Source organism: Lagenorhynchus albirostris, chromosome 5, assembly GCF_949774975.1.
Source record: "Lagenorhynchus albirostris chromosome 5, mLagAlb1.1, whole genome shotgun sequence".
In the NCBI taxonomy this organism is placed as follows: Eukaryota; Metazoa; Chordata; class Mammalia; order Artiodactyla; family Delphinidae; genus Lagenorhynchus; species Lagenorhynchus albirostris.
In genome coordinates, this window is record NC_083099.1 from 10,273,910 (window position 1) to 10,299,507 (window position 25,598).

At 41.3% G+C, this 25,598-nt stretch overlaps 1 protein-coding gene across 1 annotated transcript in view; it reads right to left on the reverse strand.

The window, feature by feature from the left end:
* The window catches only part of PLCL2 (phospholipase C like 2), a 193,632-nt gene that overhangs the window by 14,975 nt on the left and 153,059 nt on the right, over positions 1-25,598 (reverse strand). The window contains exon 5 of the mRNA XM_060149551.1: positions 14,348-14,457. Within this exon, the coding sequence (XP_060005534.1) occupies positions 14,348-14,457 (110 nt within the window). The remainder of the gene's footprint in view (positions 1-14,347; positions 14,458-25,598) is intronic.

The window sequence follows — 25,598 nt, forward strand, 5'->3', positions numbered from 1 at the left end:
ACGGTAATGGCACAAAAACAGACAGTTGGATCAATGGAACAGAACACAAACCCCCAGAAATAAACCCCCACACATACAGTCAATTAATCTTGAACAAAGGAGGCAAGAATATACAATGGAGAACAGACAGTCTTTTCAGCAAGCGGTGCTGGGAAAGTTGAACCACTGCATGTAAAGCAATGAAATTAAAACACATCCTCACACCATATACAAAAATAGACTCAAAATGGCTTAAAGACTTGAATGTAAGATATGACACCATAAAACTCTTACAAAAGAACATCAGCAAAACATTCTCTGACATAAATCACACCAATGTTTTCTTAGGGCAGTCTCCCAAGGTAATAGAAATAAAAGCAAAAATAAACAAATGGGAACTAATCAAACTTACAAGCTTCTGTACCGAAAAGGAAACCATAAGCAACATGAAAAGACAAGCTACAGACTGGGATAAGGTATTTGCAAATGATGCAACTGACAAGGGCTTAACTTCCAAAATATACAAACAGCTCATACAACTCAACAACAAAAAAACAAACAGGGCTTCCCTGGTGGCGCAGTGGTTGACAGTCCACCTGCCAATGCAGGGGACACGGGTTTGTGCCCCAGTCCGGGAAGATCCCACATGCCGCGGAGCGGCTGTGCCCGTGAGCCATGGCCACTGAGCCTGCGCGTCTGGAGCCTGTTGCTCCGCAATGGGAGAGGCCACAACGGTGAGAGGCCCGCGTACCGCAAAAAAAACAAAACAAAAAAACCCACAAACAACCCAACTAAAAAATGGGCAGAAGACCTAAATAGACATTTCTCCAGATGACATACAGAGGGCCAACAGGCACAAGAAAAGATGCTCAACATCGCTAATTACTATAGAAATGCAAATCAAAACTACAAGGAGGTATCACCTCACACCAGGCAGAATGGCCATTTTTAAAATGTCTACAAATAACAAATGCTAGAGAGGGTGTAGAGAAAAGGGAACCCTCCTACACTGTTGGTGGGAAGGTAAGTTGGTGCAGCTACTGTGGAAAACAGTATGGAGTTTCCTCAAAAAATTGAAAATAGAACTGCCATATGATCCAGCAATCCTGCTCCTGGGCATATATCAGGACAAAACTATAATTCAAAAAGATACATGCACCCCTGTGTTCACAGCAGCACTAGTCACAATAACCAAGACACGAAAACAACCTAAATGTCCATCGACAGATGAATGGATAAAGAAGATGTAGTACATATATAAAATGTACTATGCTATGCAGCCATAAAAAAGAATGAAATAACGTCATTTGCAGCTCATGCATGACTTAGAGATTATCATACTAAGTGAAGTAAGTCAGAAAGAGAAAGGCAAACACCATATGATATCATTTATATGTAGAATCTAAAATAGGACACAAATGAACTTATCTACAAAACAGAAACAGACTCACAGACATAGAGAACAGACTTGTGGTGGCTAAGGGGGAAGGGGGTAGGGGAGGGAGGGATTGGGAGTTTGGGATTAGCAGATGCAAACTATTATATACAGAATGGGTAAACAACAAGGTCCGACTGTATAGCACAGAGAATTATATTCAATATCCTGTGATAAACCATATTGGAAAAGAATATAAAAAAGAATGTGTGTGTGTATATGTATATGTATAACTGAATCACTTTGCTGTACAGCAGGAATTAACTCAACATTGTAATCAACTATTTTTCAATTACATACATAAAATTTTGAAAGATGAGTGCCTTAACAGGTGCAAAAACTATCCGGTTTAATTATTTATTTTTGGCACAAGTCTTATGTTCCTAAAGAGAACACATCTCTAATTACTTTCAGGGTTTAATCTCTAGTGTTTCTCTGCGGGTGGAGTGACACAGTATAGGGAGCGCTGGCTTGGCAGCAGTTCTGGAACTCATCTTGGGTTGTAATAAGCTTCATTTAAGTCCATGATAGGACACAGGTGCTATAAAATCCAACATAATTTTGGCCTATATTAATAGTAAGGTAGTTTTCAGACTTGGGCAAAATCAGACCACCAAGTCTCATTCAGGGAGGGTTAGCCCGCCAGGCATTTGAAGTGTGGGGGTAATCCTGGTTGTCCCATCTTATGACACTGACAAGTACTGACAAGGCACTGACAAGCCAGAGCCTTCAGAAAATGAAGGGACCCAATGAGGAAGGGACCAGAAGCCACCTCATCCTGAATCTCGGGGGTTTGAGAGAAGATACAACAGTGCCCAAGTATTCACAGGGATGCTGAAGGAGAAGGAATAGGGCATGTCTGTGCTGCTTTGAGGGCATCAGTGTAATCAGTGGGTAGAAGTCACAGAGATGTAAGATGCTATATACTGTACGACAGAACACAATTACATGATGGTGGAGGAGGCTGGCAATCTAGTGGGAGCACAAGAAGTGGGATCTTATGACATTATCATCCTGTAAGGACAAGCCTCACAAAGTCTCCCACACCCATTTAAGGGAAACGGCTTCATTCACAGATTCTGCCACTGCAAATATGGCCACCACAATGCCTTCTGCCCCCATCCGGGCATGATGCAGTGTCCACTAAGAGGTGGGTCCACTTCCCCAAAGCAAAGAAGAAACCACAATGAGATGGTAGGAGGGGCACAATCACAATAAAATCATCTTACATACCTGCCAGGTGGGCGACCCACAAACTGGAAAATAATTATATCACAGAGGTTCTCTCACAGGAGTGAAAGATCTGAGCCCCACGTTAGGCTCCCCAGCCTGGGGGTCTGGCATCAGGACGAGGATCTACCAGAGCATCTGGCTTTGAAGGCCAGCAGGGTTTGATCTCAGGAGCTCCACAGGACTGGGAGAAACAGAGACTCCACTCTTGGAGGGTGCACACAAGGTCTCGTGTTCACCAGGACCCAGAGGAAAAAGCAGTGTTCTCATGGGAGCTTGGACCAGACCTACGTGCTGGTATTGGAGGATCTCCTGCTCAGGTCAGGGGGTGGCTGTGGCTCACTGCAGGGAAAAAGATACTGATGGTGGTACTTCTGGGGAGTACTCAATGCTGTGAGCCATTTTCTCACCAAGACCTGGCTCCACCCAACAGCCTGTAGGCTCCAGTGCTGGGACACCTCAGGCCAAACAACAGGGCGGGAACACAGCCCTACCCATCAGCAGACAGGTTGCCTAAAGTCTTCCCAAACCCACAGCTGCCCGCTAAACACACCCCTTGACACAGCCCTGCTCACCAGAGGGGCAATACCCAGCTCCACCCACCAGTGGGCAGGAACCAGCCCCTCCCACCAGGAAGCCTGCACAAGCCTCTTAGAACAGCTTCATCCACCAGTGGGCAGACAGCAGAAGCAAGAACTACAACCCTGCAGCCTGCAGAACGGAAACCGCAATCACAGAAAGTTAGATAAAATGAGACAGCAGAGGAATATGTCCCAGATGAAGGAACAAGATTAAAACCCCAGAAGAACAACTAAGTCAAGTGGAGATAGGCAACCTACCCAAAAAAGAGTTCAGAGTAATGATAGTAAAGATGATCCAAGATCTCAGAAAAAGAAAAGAGGCGAGGATCGAGAAGATACAAGAAATGTTTAACAAAGAGCTAGAAGATCTAAAGAACAAACAGATGAACAATAACTGAAATGAAAAATAGAAGGAATCAATAACAGAATAACTGAGGCAGAAGAATGGATAACTGAGCTGGAAGACAGAATGGTAATCACTGCTGTGGAACCGAATAAAGAAAAATCAATGAAAAGAAATGAGGACAGTCTAAGAGAACTTTATGACAACATTCACATTATGGGGATCCCAGAAGAAGAGAGAGAAAGAACCTGAGAAAATATCTGAAGAGATAACAGCTGAAAACTTCCCTAACATGGGAAAGGAAACAGACACCCAAGTCCAGGAAGTGCAGAAAATCCCAGGCAGGATAAACTCAAGGAGGAACATGCCAAGACACATAGTAATCAAACTGACTAAAAGCAACAAGGGAATTCCCATAAGGTTATCAGCTGATTTTTCAGCAGAAACTCTGCAGGCCAGAAGGGAGTGGCACAATATATTTAAAGTGATGAACAGTAAGAACCTACAACCAAGAAAACTCTACCCAGCAAGGCTCTCATTCAGATTCAATGGAGAAATCAAAATCTTTACAGACAAGCAAAAGCTAAGAGAATTCAGCACCACCAGACCACATTTGCAAAAAATGCTACAGGAACGTCTCTAGGTAGAAAAGAAAAGCCCACAACTAGAAACAAGAAAATTATTTATAGAAAAGCTCACCAGTAAAGGCAAACATACAGTAAAGGTAGGAAATCATCCACACACAAATATCAAAACAGCAACTGTGAGAAGAGGAGAGTACAAATGCAGGATACTGGAAATGCATTTGAAATTAAAAGACCAGCAACTTAAAACAATCTTGTTTATATATAGACTGCTATATCAAAACCTCATGGGAACTGCAAACCGAAAATCTACAATAGATACACAAAAAAGAAAAAGGAATCCGAACACAACACTAAAATTAGTCATGAAATCACAAGAGAAGAGAACAAAAGAGGACAGGCAGAAAAAAGACCTACAAAAACAAATCCAAAACAATTAACAAAATGATGATAAGAACATACATATCAATAATTACCTTAAATGTAAATGGATTAAATGCTCCAACCAAAAGACACAGACTTGCTGAATGGATACAAAAACAAGACCCGTATATATGCTGTCTACAAGAGACCCACATCAGACCTAGGGACACATACAGACTGAAAGTGAGGTGATCAGCAAAGGAATTCCATGCAAATGGAAATCAAAAGAAAGCTGCAGTAGCAATATTCATATCAGACAAAAACAGACTTTAAGATAAAGACTGCTACAAGAGACAATGGAGGACACTGCATAATGATGAAAGGATCAATCCAACAAGAATATGGAAGAATTGTAAATATATATGCACCCAACGCAGAAGCACCTCAACATATAAGGCAAATGCTAACAGCCATAAAAGGAGAAATTAACAGTAACACAATAATAGTAGGGGACTTTAACAACCCACTTTCATCAGTGGACAGGTCATCAGACAGAAAATCAATAAGGAAACACAGGTCTTAAATGACACATTAGACCAGATGGACTTAATTGCTATTTTTAGTTCATTATCCAAAAGTAACAGAGTATATATTCCTTTCAAGTACACATGGAACATTCTCCAGGATTGATCACATGCTGGGCCACAAAGCGAGCCTCAGTAAACATTAAAAATTGAAATCATATCAAGCATCTTTTCCAACCACAACACTACGAGATTAGAAATCAACTACAAGAAAACGCCTGTAAAAAACACAAACACATAGAGGCTAAACAATATGCTATCAATACTAAACAACCAGTGGATCACTGAAGAAATCAGAGGAAATAAAAAAATACCGAGAGATAAACGAAAACGAAAGCATGATGATCCAAAACCTATGGGACGCAGCAAAATCAGTTCTAAGAGGGAACTTTATAGCCATACAATCTTACTTCAGGAAACATAATAATCTCAAATAAACAACCTAACTTTACAACTAATGCAACTAGAGAAAGAACAAACAAAACCCAAAGTTAGCAGAAGGAAAGAAACCATAAAGATCAGAGCAGAAATGAATGAAATAGAGATGAAGAAATCGACAGATAAGGTCAATGAAACTAAAAGCTGATTCTTTGAAAAGATAAACAAAACTGACAAACCTTTAGCCAGATTCATGAAGAAAAAAAGCAGGAGGACTCAAATCAATAAAATTAGGAGTGAAAAAGAAGTTACAACTGACACCACAGAAATACGACGGATCATAGGAGACTACTACACACAACTATATGACAACCACGAAGAAATGGACAAATGCTTACTATTAGCAAGGTACAATCTTCCAAGATTGAACCAGGAAGAAATAGCAAATAGAGCAGACCAATCACAAGCACTGAAATTGAAACTGTGATTTTAAAAACTCCCAACAAACAAAAGTCCAGGACCAGATGGCTTCACAGGTGAATTCTATCAAACATTTAGAGAAGAGTTAACACCTATCCTTTCAAACTATTCCAAAAAATTGCAGAGGAAGGAACACTCCCAAGCTCATGCTATAGGCCACCATCACACTGATTCCAAAACCAGACAAAGATACCACAAAAAAAAGTAAATTACAGGCCAGTATCACTGAAGAACATGGACACAAAAATCCTCAACAAAATACTAGCAAACCGAATCCAACAATACACTAAAAGAATCATACACCATGATCAAGTGGGATTTATCCCAAGATGCGAGGATTCTTCAATATCCACAAATCAATCAGTGTGATACACCACATTAACAAATTGAAGAATAAAAACCATACGATCATCTCAATAGATGCAGAAAAAGCTTTTGACAAAATTCAATACCCATTTATGATAAAAACTCTCCAGAAAGTGGGCACAGAGAGAACCTACCTCAACATGATTAAGGCCATATATGACAAACCTACAGCTAACATCATACTTAATGGTGAAAACCTGGATGCATTTCCTCTAAGATCAGGAACAAGACAAGGATGTCCACTCTCACCACTTTTATTCAACATAGTTTTGGAAGTTCTAGCCACAGCAAGCAGAGAAGAAAAAGAAATAAAAGGAATCCAAAATGGAAAAGAAGTTAAACTGTCACTATTTGCAGATGACATGATACTGTACATAGAAAATCCTAAAGATGCTACCAGAAAACTACAGAGGTCATCAATGAATTTGGTAAAGTTGCAGGATAGAAAATTAATACACAGAAATCTATTGCATTTCTCTACACTAACAACAAAAGATCAGAAAGAGAAATTAAGGAAACAATCCCATTTGCTGTCACATCAAAAAGAATAAAATACCTAGGAATAAACCTATCTAAGGAGGCAAAAGACCTGTACTCTGAAAACTATAAGACACTGATGAAAGAAATCGAAGATGACACAACCAGATGGAAAGATATACCATGTTCTTGGATTGGAAGAATCAATATTGTCAAAATGACTATACTACCCAAAGCAATCTACAGATTCAATGCAATCCCTGTCAAATTACCGATGGCATTTTTCACAGAACTAGAACAAAAAAAAATTTTTTTAATTTGTATGGAGACACAAAAGATCCTGAATAGCCAAAGCAGTCTTGAGAAAGAAAAACGGAGCTGGCAGTATCAGGCTCCCTGACATCAGACTATACTGCAAAGCTCCAGTGATCAAAACAGTATGGTACTGGCACAACAACAGAAATACAGATCAATGGAACAGGACAGAAAGTCCACAGATAAACCCATGCACTTATGGTCATGATAAAGGAGGCAAGCATATACAGTGGAGAAAAGATAGTCTCTTCAACACATGATGCTGAGAAAACTGGACAGCTACATGTGAAAGAATGAAATTAGAATATTCTTTAAAACTATACACAAAAATAAACTCAAAATGGGTTAATGACCTAAATGTAAGACCAGATACTGTAAAACTCTTAGAGAAAAACATAGGCACAACACTCTTGGACATAAACTGCAGCAATATCTTTTTCGATCTGTCTTCTAGAGTAATGGAAATAAAAAGAAAAATAAACAAATGGGAACTGATTAAACTCAAAAGGTTTTGCACAGCAAAGAAAATGAAAAAAAAACCCCAAAAGACAACTATGGAATGGGAGAAAATATTTGCAAACAATGCAACTGACAAGGGCTTAATTTCCAAAATTTACAAGCAGCTCATGCAGCTCAATATCAAAAACAAACAAAAAAGTAACCCAATCAAAAAATGGGCAGAAGACCTAAATAGACATTTCTCCAAAGAAGACATAGAGGTGGCCAAGAGGCACATGGAAAGATGCTCAACATTTTTAATTTTTAGAGAAATGCAAATCAAAACTACAATAAGGTATCACCTCACACCAGTCAGAATGGCCATCATCAAAAAGTCTACAAACAGGGAACTTCCCTTGTGGCGCACTGGTTAAGAATCCACCTGCCAATGTAGGGGACATGGGTTCGAGTCCTGCTCCGGGAAGATCCCACATGCCGCGGAGCAACTAAGCCTGTATGCCACAACTACTGAGCCTGCATACTAGAGCCCATGAGCCACAACTACTGAGCCCACGTGCCAAAACTACTGAAGCCCATGCACCTAGAGCCTGTGCTCCGCAACAAGAGAAGCCACCACAATGAGAAGCCCACGCACCACAACAAAGAGTAGCCCCTGCTCACAACTAGAGAAAGCCCGTGTGCAGCAACAAAGACCCAACTCAGCCAAAAATAAGTAAATAAAATAAATAAATTTATTTTTTTTAAAAGTCTATAAACAATAAATGTTGGAGAGGATGTGGAGAAAAGGGAACCCTCCTACAGGGTTGGTGGGACTATAAATTGGTACAGCCACTCTGGAGAAGAGTATGGAGGTTCCTTAAGAAACTAAAAACAGAGCTACCATATGATTAAGCAATCCCACTCCTGGGCATATATCCGAAGAAAATCATGGTTCAAGAGGATACATGTACCCCAATGTTCAGGATTTTTATGAATTGCCAGTATGAATTCTGTGAGTTTTAGAAGTTTATTAAACTATGTTATATCCTTTTCTTTGCGGGGTGGCTGCTTGTGTTTGTGTATTTGTGTGTGTGTGTGTGTGTGTTTGACAGCTTTACTCTTTCTGCTCATTTCATCAGGAATATGGGAAGGAAGTTCTGCAATGATTTTTTTTAATTTTTAATTTTATATTGAAGTACACTTGATTTACAATGCTGTTAGTTTCACGTGTACAGCAAAGTGATTCAGTTATACATATACATATATCTATTTTTCAAATTATTTTCCCATTTAGGTTCTGAAAATTCTAATAGCCCACCAACCTGGAGAGATATAAACTGAGTGTCTTTCTCCTTTTACTTCTGTTTGATGGAGAAGAAGAGATGATGGGACAGGGGGTGGGAAGAAAGAGATGAGATGGAAAAGTTAGGAATGGGGCTGACACACAACTAGAAATCTGGACACAATATATAAAGCAATGATTTTCAGATAGTGCAAGACAGGGAGCCCTGGGAGAAGGGGTATGGACACAAGGTCCAGCTCATTGCCTGGAGAGCTTCCCAAACAGAGCCCAGCAGCCCCTCTTTGGAGCTCAGGGAGGCAAAGCGGCTGCAAGGGTAGTGGTGGAGAGGGAGGGAGGGCTACAACAGCTGTAAATATACAATAGGATATTGTATCATGAGCACAAAGGGAGGGAGAGGATATCATGAGCACAAAGAAGAGAAGCAGGAAATTCAAAATAAAAACCCCACCGGACAGGATTAATGGCAGATTAGACGCTGCAGAACATACAGCAGTATTGTTTGAAGACTAGAAGACTTGAAGACTAGCATTGCTTGCAGCACTAGAAACTATTAAAAAAAAAAAACCCAGCAAAAAGGCCTAAACAAATGAACAGTGCATCTGTGACTTATGGGATAGTATCAAGCAGTACATATGTACAAATGGAGTCACAGAAGGAGAGGGGAGAAAGGGTAAAACAGAAAAAATTTAAAGAAACTATGGCCGAAAAATTTCCAAGTTTGATGAAAACTGTAAATCCATATATAGAAAAACCTCAAAGAACTCTAAGCAGAAGAAACATAAAGAAAGCCACACTAAGGCCCATCATGATCTTTTAAAAAAAATCTAAAAAAAACAAAGACCCCAACAAAAAGATGCTCAAACTCTATACACTTATTAGACTTGCTAAACTGATAATAACAAACGTTGACAAGGGTGTGGGGTAACTGGAACTCTCATAACACTGCTGGGGGGAGTTCACAATGGAACAGTTCATAAAGCAGTTTGTAAAGCAGTTGGCAATTTCTTATAGAGTCTGACATACACTTACCATATGAGCAATTCCACTCATAGGTATTTACCCAAGAAAAATAAAAACATATGTTCACACAAAGACTTGAATGTGAATGTTCATTGCAGCTGTATTCTTAATAGGTAAAACCTGGAAGCAACCCAAATGTCCATCAACTAGTGAACATACAAAGTGTGGTACACCCATAGGATAGAATACTATTCATCAATTAAAAGGAATAGCTTACTGAAATATACATCAACTTGGATGAATCTCAAAAGCATTATCCTAAATGCAAGAAGCCAGGCACAAAGTTTATTACTACACGATTCCATTTATGTGACATTCTGGAATGGGTGAAACTAGAGATGGCGATCAGACCAGCGATCAGCAAGGTGGGGGAGTTTACTACAAAGGGGCACAAGGGAACGTCTAGGGATGATGCTCTGTCATCACTGTGGTAGGTTGCATGATTATATGCATTTGTCCAAATTCATTGAACTGCGCAGTTAAAATTGGTGAATTTTATTTTATGTAAATTATACCTCAGTAATGCTCATCAAAAAAGAGAGAATGGTGCTATCTAATGAGTGTGAGGTCTTGAGGGCTGGCTTCTGAACTAAAGAAGCAATCAGAAGCCTACGGGAATGAATTACACCCTCTCCCCAGTTATGCAGCAGAAACCCTAGAACAGGACATTTACAAACTCTGAGAAAGCTGGGTCCAAGTATCCGAACAAAGGCTGTCTATGACCCCAGCTGAGATTTCTCTCTTCTCCGCCATTCCCTCAGGCTACAGAAAAGCATGGGCGATTTCTTGGACTGGTGGTGAGAGCGAACCAGTTTAAATATTGAGCTTAGAGCAAGCAACATGGGAACTACAGTCTGGACCAACTGGTGATGTTTAAACCTGGATAATGGAAAAATAACGATATGCCTAACTCCCCACCCAGAAATATTAAAAAGTGCTAACTCATCTTTCGTAGCAGAAGGGCAACCAACAAAGCTTATAACTGAAATGTATAGCTTTCAAAAACCCAACAAAATGACTCCAATTAACATTTTTCATAGTCTCTTTTCTTAACCTCAGAGAGATTTTATAGGAAAGAAAAACCTCTAGGGTAAAAATTGTTCAGCAATTCATTTAGTTTCTTTATGGTTTGCTTTTTTCCTATTAATTTAAGTGAAGTGAAACTTAGTACTTAAAAAAATTAAATAGAGAAATTATAGTAGGATTCTATCTATTGATATACCTTATTTCATAATAACTGAGACACTAGTACTTATGAGACATACATACCACTATTTTATACACCACTAAGGAAGAAAATCACTCCAATTTAACTAGGCTACAATGCAAAGATGCCATGCATTATAAGATACACACCAATATCAAAGATGTGAAAAACGAGAAAAAAGTATGACTCAGGATCAAAAACATGTGTCTCCATCCATCCGTCCACATGCATATAAAAAGGTTCCTGGAATAAGGTCACTTACATTTAATAATAATTATTTCTCAGAGGGAGGATCTGAGGTCATTTTAAAACTTATCTTTTATACATTAAAAAAGTTCTTTAAAATTAAGACATATTTACAAAAACAAATGAATGATTTTTATTCAAAGAAAAAAATGATTGGAAGTAAATATGCCAAGACCTTAACAGCGGGTCATTCTGGATGTGGAATCAGAGGTGACATTTCTCCTTCGTTCATTTCTGTATTTTAAAGCAACTCTTAAAGTTGAAAAAACTAAACAAAGCTAGCAAGGACTCATGAAAACTGGGCTGGACATCCCTGGACGAAAGGAGTTTGTGGGCGGGCGCCTGCTCTGGGGGTGATCCATCACCCCGGCTCTCACACTGCAAGTCCTTCATCCCGCGATGATTGGCCACCCTGCCTCCCTTGTTGTTCACATGAGTGGGGTGATTCAGAAGGAAAAACACTTCTGATTTGACTCTAGAGTGGTGGCACTCAATTTTTTAAGGTGCCTGCGAATCCCCTGAGGAACGTGTCACACAGCCAGATTCCTGAGTCCACCCCTGAGATGCTGACCCAGGAGGTCTGTGGTGGGGCTTAGGAGACTGTGTCTTAAGCACCCGGGTAATTCTTACACCTGGCCTCACAGCTCCGGGGCTCCCTCAGCACGTCTGGAGGGAAAGTCTGGAACCTTCCCCAAGCCTCTGTGCCCCCATGAGGGCACCCGCTGCCAACTACATACCACACAGGGCCCTGGAGGGCTGGACTCCCTCCAAGCTCTGTGCAAAGAACAGGTGGTGAGGGGAACTCAAGGGACCCATCCCCTCCTGCCAGAAAAAGGCTGGGAGCTCAACTCAGACCCAAACTCATGTCTAAAACTCCACCGGCACTGATTCTTCTAAAGAAAGTTTAAACCCGAGAAATATGCAGCAATGAAAAAAGCCCTCCTATTGTACAGAAAAGACACACAGACCTCTCCAACTCTTCCCCACTCAGCGCTTGGGTTCTACCATACTCAAACATCAGCTACAGCAAATACTACCCTGGGAATTTTAAAAAGATCTATTACCCTGTTCTATACGTTTGTTTCCATATGTACGTAAGTCTGAGGTGCTAATTCTATCTCCTGGACATAATTCAAAAGAAAATAGTTTCCTCAGTGTAGCTGTTTGGTTCAATTTCATGTTTCTAAAACCTGAGCCGTTACTTTATGTCAGCTGTTTTTCATGAATATGTGCGCCAGCCTCCCATTTTCAGGGGTTCTTAGCCCAGTACTTCTCAAACTGTAATGTGCATAAGAATCCCCCGGGATCTTGTAAAAAGGCAGATTCTGACTCAGCAGGCCTGGGGCAGGGCCCGGGAGTCTGCATTGTGAACAAGCTCCCAGGTGAGGCCCAGGCTGCTGGTTCCTGGACCAGAATGGAGTAGCAAGGATAGCTGACCGATGAAAAGTTTGCTCCCTAAGTCTGTTTTGCCTATAATAAAATAAAAGCCAAACGAGCATTTGTTCCTATCACAGGGCTATAGACTACGATGCAATCTTTTCCTGAGGTTTGCAGGAAATCGGTAGTGTACAACCCCATCTCTGGTTGGGAGTGAGTCAGCAAGTTGTAAAGCCAAATTCCTCTTCATTGTAAATTGTCCTATCTGCTGTTTACTGAACTGCAAATGATCAGAGCTAAATACTAAGCAGAAGATCCAGAGATGGAAAAAAGTACCTGTGTCGGAAGGGAAGTATTTGAAGAAGTTTAGAAAATGACTTATTATAAAAATGAGTAAGTGTTTAAGATGAGAAAGTGCAAGTTGGCTGGCTTTGAAAGGGTGACTTTTCATTAAATTAAATCAGAAAACTGTTGTCAGCTGCAGGAGGGATCTTTTTTTTTTTTTTGGTCTAAATTGTAGTTTATTATCATCTACACGTATGTATTTCCCAAATTTTTTTTACATGAGTATATATTACTTTGAAAATTAGGGATGCAGGGTGGATCTTTTAACTTGAAGGGGAACAGAGCAATTAAAAGAGGCAGCTGTGATAATGTCTTTTGAATTCAACTGAGAAGAAAGTTTGGAGGGTGAACCGGAGAGTAATTTTACATTGAGCTGTCCAAGGCCCAGAGTGAAATAATGTTTCTGTGCTATTATTATTCAAGGTCCCAAACACTGAGATAAAGAAAAGATCAGAGAGACAAAATGCAAAAAAAGTTCCAAGGCACATACATAACGTTAGTTTTAAAATCATGTCATATTATATATACCATAGAGAAAAAGACTGGGAGAATGTACAGCAAAAGACCCTGGATGGTGGGACTATGTTTACCTTTGGTTACGCTATTTTGACATTTTCTATAACGAAAAAATATTACTTTTATAATAAAACCAATAAAAGTTAATTTTTTAAAATGGTCATGCTGAGATAGGAAGATGGAAGGAAAGGAGGGAAGGAGGGAGGGAGGGAGAGACAGACAGACAGAAAGAAAGGAAAAGAAAGAAAGAAGGAAGCAGATAAACAAACAGATATAGATGGTTTCTCCCTTGAAGGGAAATTTTTTTCAAATAGCAATTCCTTTACATATTTCTTTTGATTATGCCCCCCACAATTCTTTCCTACTTCTTCCCTAGTATCATATTGACATTAAGGCTGTGATTATACTTTAAAGCATTGAAGGAAATCTGAAGAACTAGAATCTTCAAATTCCCAGTCATTCCTCTGTAATCAATGCTTTCTATTTCACATGTAGCAACTGGCATTTATGAACTTTACGATGCTTTAAGGACGAAATGCAGATCCTTTCCCTTCTTGGCAGAATCCACAAGGTGCCCCTGTTCTCCCTCGGAGCTGCACTGCCCAGCTACTGTGCCCGCAGCAGACTCTCCAGAAAGCAGAGTTCTCATTCGATTTTTGTGACCATGCCACAGCTTCAAGTGGCTGGTAATGTACAGTGCAGGAAACGGTACACTAACAGGAAGAAACATGCTGAACAAGGAGGCAACATCACTAGCATCAGACACAACTCGGAAAATACCTTTAAGATGGTAATATTCCAGGTAAAGCTCTCCACAGCTTTCTGCAGTTTGCGTTCCTTCAGACCTTCCTTGGTGCCTATGCTGTGCAAGTGTTCATGGAATTCCATGGCTGAAAGAAACAGAAAGACAAAGGATATTACTTCCCCACCCAATCTGTGGTAATGAGCCGGCAATATTTCTTTTTCTAGGTACAGCTGGAACGATTCCAACCTCCACTGAGATTTCATAAAGGGCCTATTTAAGAATGTAACAATGGGGGAAACACTGCAAATTCACGGCATCCATGAGGCAGAAGGTGTCTTGGAGGTGGGTGCTCCTGGATTGGAAGGGCTGCAGGGCACAGGTGATCATCCTCATTCTTACGTTAGAGATGAGATGCCTGAGGCTCAGCCAGGTTCAGAGACACTGAGGCTGTGGAGGGAGCAGCACAACAGCTGGACCAGAATCCAGGTCTTTGGAATCTCAGAGGCAGATTTCAGCTCTGCCAAGGACACGATGTTGGCAATTAGGGACGAAAAGAGTGCAAAGCAATGTATTTCCTGTCCCAGTAAAAGTCAATCTGAGGTCAGACCCCAAGCCTGCTGTAGAGGGGAGTGGATGGGGAGAACGCCCAAGAACTCTAACTCTGAATAATTTACATAAACAATGCATATTCCCCATCATCATTCAAAACAGCCTGAAGGCAGGAGTGGCATGACAGTCCTTTTCCTGGTTTAATATCATTAAAACTCATGGGAAGTTTTCATATTCATCTGTAGTCACTTATCCCATCTCTGGCCAGTGGGAACCCCGCAGGTGGGTTCCTAGGTTCTTCTGAAATCACTAATTAGTCTTTGATATGTCCCTTGCTTTCCAGCACAAGATGTTCTAGACCTACCAAGTACATTTCTCATCACAGACGTGGAACCAGGCATTTCTCCAGGGACCTCTGGACCCTTACAGTGGGGAATGGTGTTTAAAGACCACCATCTGGGGGCTAGGAGTGCACATTGTTACTGAGTTTCCACTGTTTTCTAGGCCTTTATATTGAACAGATCTCAGGTACATGGAGGTTTTTTTGTTTGTTTGTTTGGGTTTTTTTTTTTGCGGTACGCGGGCCTTTCACTGTTGTGGCCTCTCCCGTTGCGGAGCACAGGCTCCGGACGCGCAGGCTCAGCGGCCATGGCTCACGGGCCCAGCCGCTCCGCGGCATGTGGGATCTTCCCGGACCAGGGGCACGAACCCGTGTCCCCTGCATCGGCAGGCGGACTCTCAACCACTGCGCCACCAGGGAAGCCCGGAGTATTTTTTTTAAGGGAAGAATAAGATCTTACTCATACTTCTAATTCAAATTTAAGTATACAGGAATTTTACATAATTTTAAAAAATCTTATGCTTATTTCTTTTCTCTTAGGTAGACAATCTTAATTCTTAACCACACAAACATAACCAATAGTAAGACCGCTAAATACAATTTAAACTCTGCATTTTTTTTGTCCTTAGAGTATCTCATTGAGAAGGTACAGAAAAAGTATTGTGTTCTAAGGTCTGTCAGAATAATTATTTTCTTTATGTGGGTATGTCACTTAACAAAGTATAATTCCCTTCATTTGTTTCCTTTCCCCACCCCCCTCCACTGTGTATGTGTTGGGTGGGAAGTGATTTTGCTTTTTTGGATATAATTTGTTTTATGATTCCAAAGTCAAACTACATATCAGGGTGCATTCAGGTAAATCTTACTTTCTTCCTGGTCTCCTCTACTCTGACCCCTCCCTCCTCCTACGCATTTTTCTTAGTTTTATATTTATCTTTTATTGTCTTGTTTCTCCTTGAAAATCTAAGCAAATGTGTTCATATATCCACAATCCTCCCTATCTTGCACAAAGGCAGCATACCACGCACACTGCTCTGTACCGTGGTTTTTCTCCTCAGGTAACTACGTAGTGGAGATCACTCCCTGCCAGTGTGTCAAGCTCTTCTTCACTCTTTTCCTAACACCTACACAGGCTCCCACATTGTGTGGATGAGCCAGCATTTATTTAACCAGTCCTCACTGATGGACATTGTCTCCAATCTTTTGCTATTACAAATAATGTTGGAGCAGCTGTAATTTTTACAAGACGTTTCCGGCGTCCTTTCGTACATTTATACTGTTCAGTTGGGCATCCCGATTTCTAACTCCCTTTCTATGCAACATCGTTTCAGAGCAGCTATTTACGTCCTGACTGACAGTAACTTTATTCCTTAGTGTCTTTCAACAGTGACGGAGAGTTGACACAAAGGATAAATACAGTAAGCTGCCGATCTAGTCTTCCTTCTTCTCTATTTTTTCCCCTCCTCATAGGAACTATGGCCCTAATTCCTGTCATGCTATTAAGGCTTAAGAACCTCCCTGGTTTCAAAAAAGAACAGTAACTAGTAAAATTCATTACATTGCCTAGGAAACTACTACACTGACCACTCTCCTTTAATTCAGCCTCTCTTTTGCCAACACCCCAACTTGGTCACTAAACCCCCTCCAGTGCACTGCTGTGTGGCCTGGCTCACATGGTGGGGGGCTGCATCCCCCATATCTAGTTCTGACTTTCCTGGATGTGCTTAGCTTAACAGATGGGAAAAATAGACAGACAAAAAATAATAACCACGAGTAGGTGGCGATGATGTTCTAAAACCCAGGATTTCTGCTAGAGTAAAACACACACATACAACGTTTCCCTGATCAGGTCTGAGAGACTCCCTGGCGTGTGCTGTGATGACTCAGACCCGCTTCCTAGAACACGGCCAGGTGAGGCCCCGATGGTAGGACCCCGATGGGTCTTAGGTTTTAATACTTCAGCACGATCTGGATTTCAGGACATCAATCGTTAATATTCATAATGTTTCTATTTCGGATAGTCGGGAAGCATTATGGTCTTATAAGCGTCACTGAGGCTCAGTAGATGGACGTCTAGACTGGAACACGGGAAAGAGAAGAGACACAGGAGAAGAGGTGGAGCCGTGACTCTCTGTGTAACAAGAAAGTATAGAGTTGTATGGCCTCCGAGGGGCGTGGGAAGGGAAATGGTTGTGACATTATCGTGGGACCGCACCATACAGCTGCCTGACCAGAAGCGGGCTTTTTGAGATGCTTTCTTCTTACAAATCTCAATCCTGGCACAAAGATGTGACACAACAGTCCTGGCGGATTTGTCAACCACCCAGATGTACGCCTGGGAGCCTCTCGCCACTGGAGGCAGTCAGCTTAACTCGCCTTGCTGACCATCTGACCACTAAGGTGATGAGACAGTGACCGGAACTGCCCCGCGGGGCTTCACTCCAACCAACAGGTAAGAACCTGCAGGTAACACAAGCACGGAACAGCCGAAGGCGGGAATGCCGAGCTCAAACCAATATCTGTCCTAGATTTTAAGAAAGCAGCTTTCAGAAAGTTCAGAAGAACACAGGGCCAGAGGCTGCCTTGAGAAGGACTGAGGACTCAGGGAAGAAACACAGTCAAGATGATAAAAAATGATACCGATTAGGATGAAATGGAGAAACTCTTTTTTTTTTTTTTTTGGTCACACCGTGCAGCTTGCAGGATCTTAGTTCCCTGACCAGGGATGGAACCCACAACCTTGGCAGTGAAAGTGCGGAGTTCTAACCACTGGACAGCCAAGGAAGTCCCATGATGAAATGCAGAAACATTTAAGGAAACAAGTAGAGCTGTCTAAAAACCTCATATTCTACATGTCTATGAAAAAGTGAGACAATTCCCCCTTATCCTCCCCCTCTTAAAACATCTATAGCCCAATAAAAGTCCACAGGCAAGTGAAAAGTGTATTATTAATGAAGCTCTTTAAAAATGGGCACAAAGAGGGGCTTCCCTGGTGGTGCAGTGGTTGAGAGTCCGCCTGCCGATGCAGGGGACGCGGGTTCGTGCCCCGGTCCGGGAAGATCCCACATGCCGCGGAGCGGCTGGGCCCGTGAGCCATGGCCGCTGGGCCTGCGCGTCCGGGGCCTGTGCTCTGCAACGGGAGAGGCCACAACAATGAGGGGCCCGCGTACCGCAAAAAAAAAAAATGGGCACAAAAAGGTGATTAGTTGAAAAATGGTAAAGTTACGTTAAAAATATAAAACCCCACATTTAAAAAGGTGGTCAAGACCATCAGTCCCATTATCACTTATTTCATTGTCTGGTTTGCTACATAACACACCTGTTTCTTTAAAAAGGTTTTCATATTATTAACTTATAGACTAGTCTTTGCAAACATTCCGCCAATCCACTTATATGTAGCATATGTTGATTTTATTTTTTAAGGAAATAAAAGGATTCTCACCTTGATCTAAACAGCATGATTGTACTTTTCACTGCTCCCCTGTGATATGCAAAGTCCAGGCCAAAGACATGATCAAGGGAAACAAAAGACAACTCACCGGGCACTTTACACCTACTATATAGGAAACTTGGAAAGAGGCTATAGAACTTTCCCGAGGAAATGGTAAAGAAAAGCTTGAATATTGGTTTGTCTGAGCCCAGCGGCCTAAGGTTTCCCAACTATTATGCATTATTTCTAAACAAGAATCCCAGCCCTTAATATGAGCTCTTGGTTCCATGTCCTGGCTATTGTAAATAGAGCTGCAATGAATATTTTGGTACATGACTCTTTTTGAATTAAGGTTTTCTCAGGGTATATGCCCAGTAGTGGGATTGCTGGGTCGTATGGTAGTTCTATCTTTAGTTTTTTAAGGAACCTCCATACTGTTCTCCATAGTGGCTGTATCAATTTACATTCCCACCAACAGTGCAAGAGTGTTCCCTTTTCTCCACACCCTCTCCAAAATTTATTGTTTCTAGATTTTTTGATGATGGCCATTCTGACCAGTGTGAGATGATATCTCATAGTAGTTTTGATTTGCATTTCTCTAATGATTAATGATGTTGAGCATTCTTTCATGTGTTTGATGAATGGATAAAGAAGATGTGGCACATATATACAATGGAATATTACTCAGCCATAAAAAGAAATGAAATTGAGTTATTCGTAGTGAGGTGTATGGACCTAGAGTCTGTTATACAGAGTGAAGTAAGTCAGAAAGAGAAAAACAAATACCGTATGCTAACACATATATATGGAATCTAAGAAAAAAAAATGTCATGAAGAACCTAGGGGCAAGACGGGAATAAAGACACAGACCTACTAGAGAACGGACTTCAGGATATGGGGAGGGGGAAGGGTAAGCTGGGACAAAGTGAGAGAGTGGCATGGACATATACACACTACCAAACATAAAATAGATAGCTAGTGGGAAGCAGCCGCACAGCACAGGGAGATCAGCTCGGTGCTTTGTGACCACCTACAGGGGTGGGATAGGGTGGGAGGGAGGGAGACGCAAGAGGGAAGAGATATGGGAACATATGTATACCTATAACTGATTCACTTTGTTACAAAGCAGAAACTAACACACCATTGTAAAGCAATTATACTCCAATAAAGATGTTAAAAAAATATATATGAGCTCTTGGGATGGTTGTGTGTATCCCATAATTACACTGTGAGGTAGAACACTGCAGGGGTATCAGACAGGCACTGACCCTGTTCTAAGGGAATACAAGGGGAGAGAGAATGAGATCATGCCATGGAACTGGGTCTGCCCAAATATAACAAAGAAATCTGATTATATGTCAAGATGCGAACTGCATTATTCCCTTGATATTAAATTACCAGGAAATCTATTCTAACATGTCACAGGAGGTCTTCACATCAACGGTGCATATAAAGAAACTGTCTGGGTTAGATGTTAAGTAACGTTCTCCCAATTTCCCAAATTATTTTCAGCAAAGAAACATTAGCCCAGTGAAAACATCCTTATCTTATTAAGAAACTTAGAAGCAGCATCTCTTCTCCGCCTGTAAGTCAAACCATCTGTCTGAAGAGCAGAGTTTTAAAGTAGATGGTGAAAATCAGATAACTAAAAACTTTAAGACTAAGTTACCACCTTCCTTCCCCTGCCCCCCACGAAGAAGCTAAGTTGTTTTCATTTTAAAATTTCTTGTTCTTTAGTTACAGTTTGAAGGTGGAGGGGTTAGGAGCCAGAGAAGAGACAGACAGACAGACATGGGCAAGACAGTCACGATTCTACTTTTTTTTTCTTTAAATGACTGGCCCAGCTCACATATACAAATATCTATTTCTAAATTATTCTATCTCGAACAAGATTATTTTTTAATGTTTTCTAGTTTCACCTTTTTTAAAAAAGGACTCCAATATGAAACAATCGGGAATATTTACTTGAAGAGATAAACCTGAACTATTATCTCAGATTTCTTTAACAAGTGGATTTTTCACAATAGTTCTCTATTTCTGTAATCAGTAGTCAATATTCATAACACTGAGATGCAAAAGGTCTCATCATTTTGGATAATGAAAGTAATTTCTGATGCTTGAAGTAATAACACTAATTGGTCAGCCAATTACATGTATTGATCAAACTCCATGTACAGGGCATTCGACCATCTGCTGTGTTGAGTCCCATTAAGGCCCATTACTTACACATGCTGAACACTGTAAAAAGCTACAGACTTCTAGAAGCATGGGGAGAAAGCCAGGGTAAGGGGACTAGTGCTTATATTATCTGCTCACTGACAACCATTTCAGAAAGAAATCTTTATAACTTTGTTCTGGAATACAATGGCTGAGTGTACAGGCCTTAGAGTAGCAAATAGGGCAACAGCATTACAACGATGTGAGAACATGTACAATTTCTGCTTTTTTTAATCGATGCCAAAATAAACTCTGTAGGTGCAGTAGCAAATTAGGATTTTTGTATGAGGACTCATACTATGAAAGGGAGATTCTGTAGGCATGCAAGGACTATGTATTACAAAGTGAAACTTCACAGAATAGATTACAAACAACTGGTAATGTAAAGATTAATCTTAAGAAATAAATAACCAATCAGAAAAGCTGAAATTTCAGAAAACTTGAGGACAACCATTCTGTGTTTTCTCCTTAGTGAGTAGAGAGAAGATGAGAATAAACACCTCCTCTGAGAGAGCTGACTGCCCTTGTCCCTATTATAAAATTGTAAACAGTTATGTTGAAAATTTACATAACAAGGAAGAAAGGGAGCTCTTATCATTTCCTGCCCGAGTGTGCTCAGTGGAGTGACAAGAATGCTGAACTCTGATTAAAGAAAGGTGATCTGGGGGTGCCTGTCCCCCACAGACAGGGCCCAGGAGCAGCCAGCACGGCTCAGCCGCGGCCTCGGGGTGCAGGCTGGGCCTCAGGACGCCTGCACCTCCTATTAATTTGCTCAGGAATAAGACCTGGTCGCTCGTGGTGACGGACCTCTGGGCAGCTTTGGGAGGTTAGTTCTGCTTCCCGCCTTCTTACTAACTACACTATCGATTCCACAGACAGGCAAGCATCCCTTTGTACTTACACAAAGTAACTATCTGATTTTTGGCATGTCCCTTGCTTACCAGTTACCAATGTGTCTTTTGCCTGCCTCTCTACGTTGCTGATACTTTAGGGTGACAGGCCCTGCCTGCACTTTGGGACGGGGACCATCCGTCTACACAGGTGCAGTGCCTAGAAGCCGCCCTCACAGGCAGGCTTGTAATAATGCTGTTAAGTGGAGCCTTTACAGTTCTTAAAAGGATAAGAAGATGCAGGAAAACCACCCAAACCAGCTCCTCCTGAGCTGGTAAAAGGGCAGACACTGCAGTGGTCAGACCACGTCGGTAAGTGAGGCAAGAGATACCAGCTAATTCTGGCCAAAGAAATTAACATCTTCGTTAAGTTTTAGAACACTTCACTTGAAAACCAATACTAACTAGGTCAACAGTCTTTTGAAAAACATGATGTGATACAATTTCACGGTGCTACATCATTTAACAGTCAAAATATATGGTGTGGGGCTTCCCTGGTGGCGCAGTGGTTGGGAGTCTGCCTGCCGACGCAGGGGATGCGGGTTCGTGCCCCGGTCCAGGAAGATCCCACATGCCGCAGAGCGGCTGCGCCCATGAGCCATGGCCGCTGAGCCTGTGCGTCCGGAGGCTGTGCTCCACAACGGGAGAGGCCACAACAGTGAGAGGCCCGCGTACCGCAAAAAAAAAAAAAAAAAAAAAAAAAAAAAAAAAATATATATATATATATATATATATATGGTGTGTTCAAAAGCATGAAAGTTTGAAGGCTGTGGGCATATTACACAAATTCAATGACATGCTTGGAAACATGAACTAAAACTTGGGGGAAAAGTCTAGAAAGCAGCAAATATCTCAAGCACAGCCCTGGTTGGGCCTGCTGGGTCTGCTCTTCTGTCAAGCTGTCCCTCTCTGTGCCAAAGACCCTACAATTAGGTTCCTCCGACTCCGTGACCCCAAGTTTGTGTTTCTAGAAAAGAGCTGTGGATTATTTTTCTTCTGGAATGTTAACCAGAAGAATGTATACCATTTTCTTCTGCAATGCTCAAATTCCTTTCTGGTAATGAACTTGAGAACCAGGGAAATAAACAGTAGGTCATCAAACAGCAGAGGAAGGGCAAATGGAAAGGCCATAGTCAGTGATTCCTGCGAGAGTGTAGTTCATTCTGCTCTAAAGGGAACAGAGGCACAGGCCACACAAACAAAACACAAGGCCAGGCCCTGGGCCCACGGTGGACCTTTCCACTTATAGCCACAGGGTTAAATTTTAAAAATTGGTATGGCCACACAAAAGTATATTATTTGATTTTTATGTAAAGAACAATGTTTTAGAAATTTATTGCTTCTTTCCATGTCATCTCTCAAAAATTTAAACAGCTCAGATTTTTTATAGAGGGAGGTGCTTGTTTCACATAATTTTCCAATTATTGTTTCAAAACACTGTAACTTAAGTATTTTAAAGGTTTGTTTTTGAGGGGCTTAAAGCTTAATGACAAAAGATGGAATGTAGTGCTGACAGATTATCATGTTTTAAAAAAAATTAATAAAGAAGTGTAAAGATGATACGTAATTACATTAGCTAAGAACATTAGTGCAACTGCATATAATGGAATGTAGTAAAGAGAAATTTCCAGTCCTATAAAGTTTCCCGCCTCCCATCACAGATAAACCTAGATGAAAACCAAACAGCCATAAAAATAAAATAAAAATTTTAAAATACATGATACGTACAATACTAAGATATGAAGAAGAGGCTTTGCCTTGAAGGGAAGGGGGGCTCAGTCAGAAACATGGCAGCATTTCCTCTTTGATGGAAACAAACGGCATTTATTCATGCCAAACATGAAGCAGGTGACCTTTCAAACATTCTAGATGGGATTTTCTATACCAATCTAAATGATTCGAATCGAAAATGTACCATGTAGCACACGGCTCAAAATTTTCAGAAGCAAGTATAATTTTAAAAAATACTCCATAAGAGACATATTGATCTTAAATTTATATACCTAAAGATTACTTTTTCAACTGCAAATTTACTTAGCTATCCTAAAAAACGCTTTTATCACAAACATACCCAGTGCAAAAATACTTCTGTGTGTTGAAAATAGAAACCAAAATCATAGGGTAGAATATTTCAAATGGTGACAAAAGAAATATATATTTATAATTTTAATTTATTTCAGATTTCCCAAGTTAGGTACAGTGAGCTATTTCCTGGAAGATGGAATTCCATATAACACAAGTCAACCTGGGATCTCACTCAAGAGGTCAATTTGTCAAGTTTTACAAGTACCTCAAAATAATATGGTCTCATGTCCCAACATCAAAGTCCCTTGAGAACAAAATATGGATCATTTTTTCCAACGAACGTATATATAGAACGTGTTAAAATATACAGGCTTTGTAAACTATACGCTCTGCCCCCCAAACCCCAGGGGTCTGAAGTTCCGGTGTGCCTTCAGCACGTGGGCACTGACGCCATAATCTCCATGGAGACGCAGAAATGCCTCATGACGTTTCATATAGTTCCAGTTGGTAGTCTCTCTCTCTAGGCCTTCTTCCCAAACAATCTTGGCATTAGCAAAAGCCGAATTATTTTCAGATGGATTTTGAGCTGTTTAATCCCATTCCATTTATCTATCTGAGGTGCAATAGATAAACCAGGTCTCTTAAATATACCCTTAAACCCCAGAAGGATGCCACGCCCACAGCATTATGCTTCGTGAATGGACTGCGCGAGGGGGGCGTGCCTTCCTCCGCCAGCGCTCCACCTGGGGAATCCGGGTGAGACGGAGGGGCAACCCTCGCGTCCTCTGTGGAATCCAGTGACCATGCCACCCTTCTAAACACGGGCCACGGGACTCACCTGGGCTGGGATCAGACGAGGAACAAACAGCAGACCCTCCTCACTCCACTGTGTTGAGAAACAAAACGGCCTCTTCACCCCAGTTATACTTAAAGATGAGCTTTTCACACGGAGGACACGTTTGTCTGGATGGCCCTCGGAAGTCAGTCCTTTCCCCTCTACCAGGTGGGCACGATCACCCAAACACACGAGGCCCTCGGGACGCAACCCTGTCCACCTCTCCCTTTCTTTTTACGCCTCTTATTTTAATTTTTGAACAGATAATATAGTCGCATGGCTCAACATTTAAAAAGTATAGACTGGTATACGGAGAACGACCTTTCCCTCCCCATCACCCAGCCTCCTTGGCCCCTCCCACTGGGCAACCGCGGTTACCCCCTCCCTGAGAGAGCGGTGCCCTCAGCATCTCTCAAGGCTCTAGCCTCCTGCCTCACCTTTTAAAACACATGAGCAGGGACTACCCTGGTGGCACAGAGGTTAAGAATCTGCGTGCCAAGGAAAGGGATATGGGTTCGAGCCCTGGTCCGGGAAGATCCCACATGCTGCGGAGCAACTAAGCCCGTGCGCCACAACTACTGAGCCTGCGCTCTAGAGCCCACGCTCTGCAATAAGAGAAGCCACTGCAATGAGAAGCCCGTGCACCGCAACGAGGAGTAGCCCCAGCTCGCTGCAACTAGAGAAAGCCAGCACATAGCAACAAAGACCCAACACAGCCAAAGATAAATAATAAATTAATTAAAAAAAAACACATGAGCAAATAGCACACACTGTTTGCCTTGCCTTTTTAAACTATGTATACACACACACACACACACACACACACATACATATGTTGTTTTATCTTTATGTGTATATAAGATCTTCCTTATATAGGTATATATATGTAGTCTGTGTGTCTGTGCAGGTGAATATATACACATACATATTTCTTTATTCTTTTTGAAGGGGTAGCATAATGTCCCATCATATGGATCTATCATAACATATTTGACAAGGA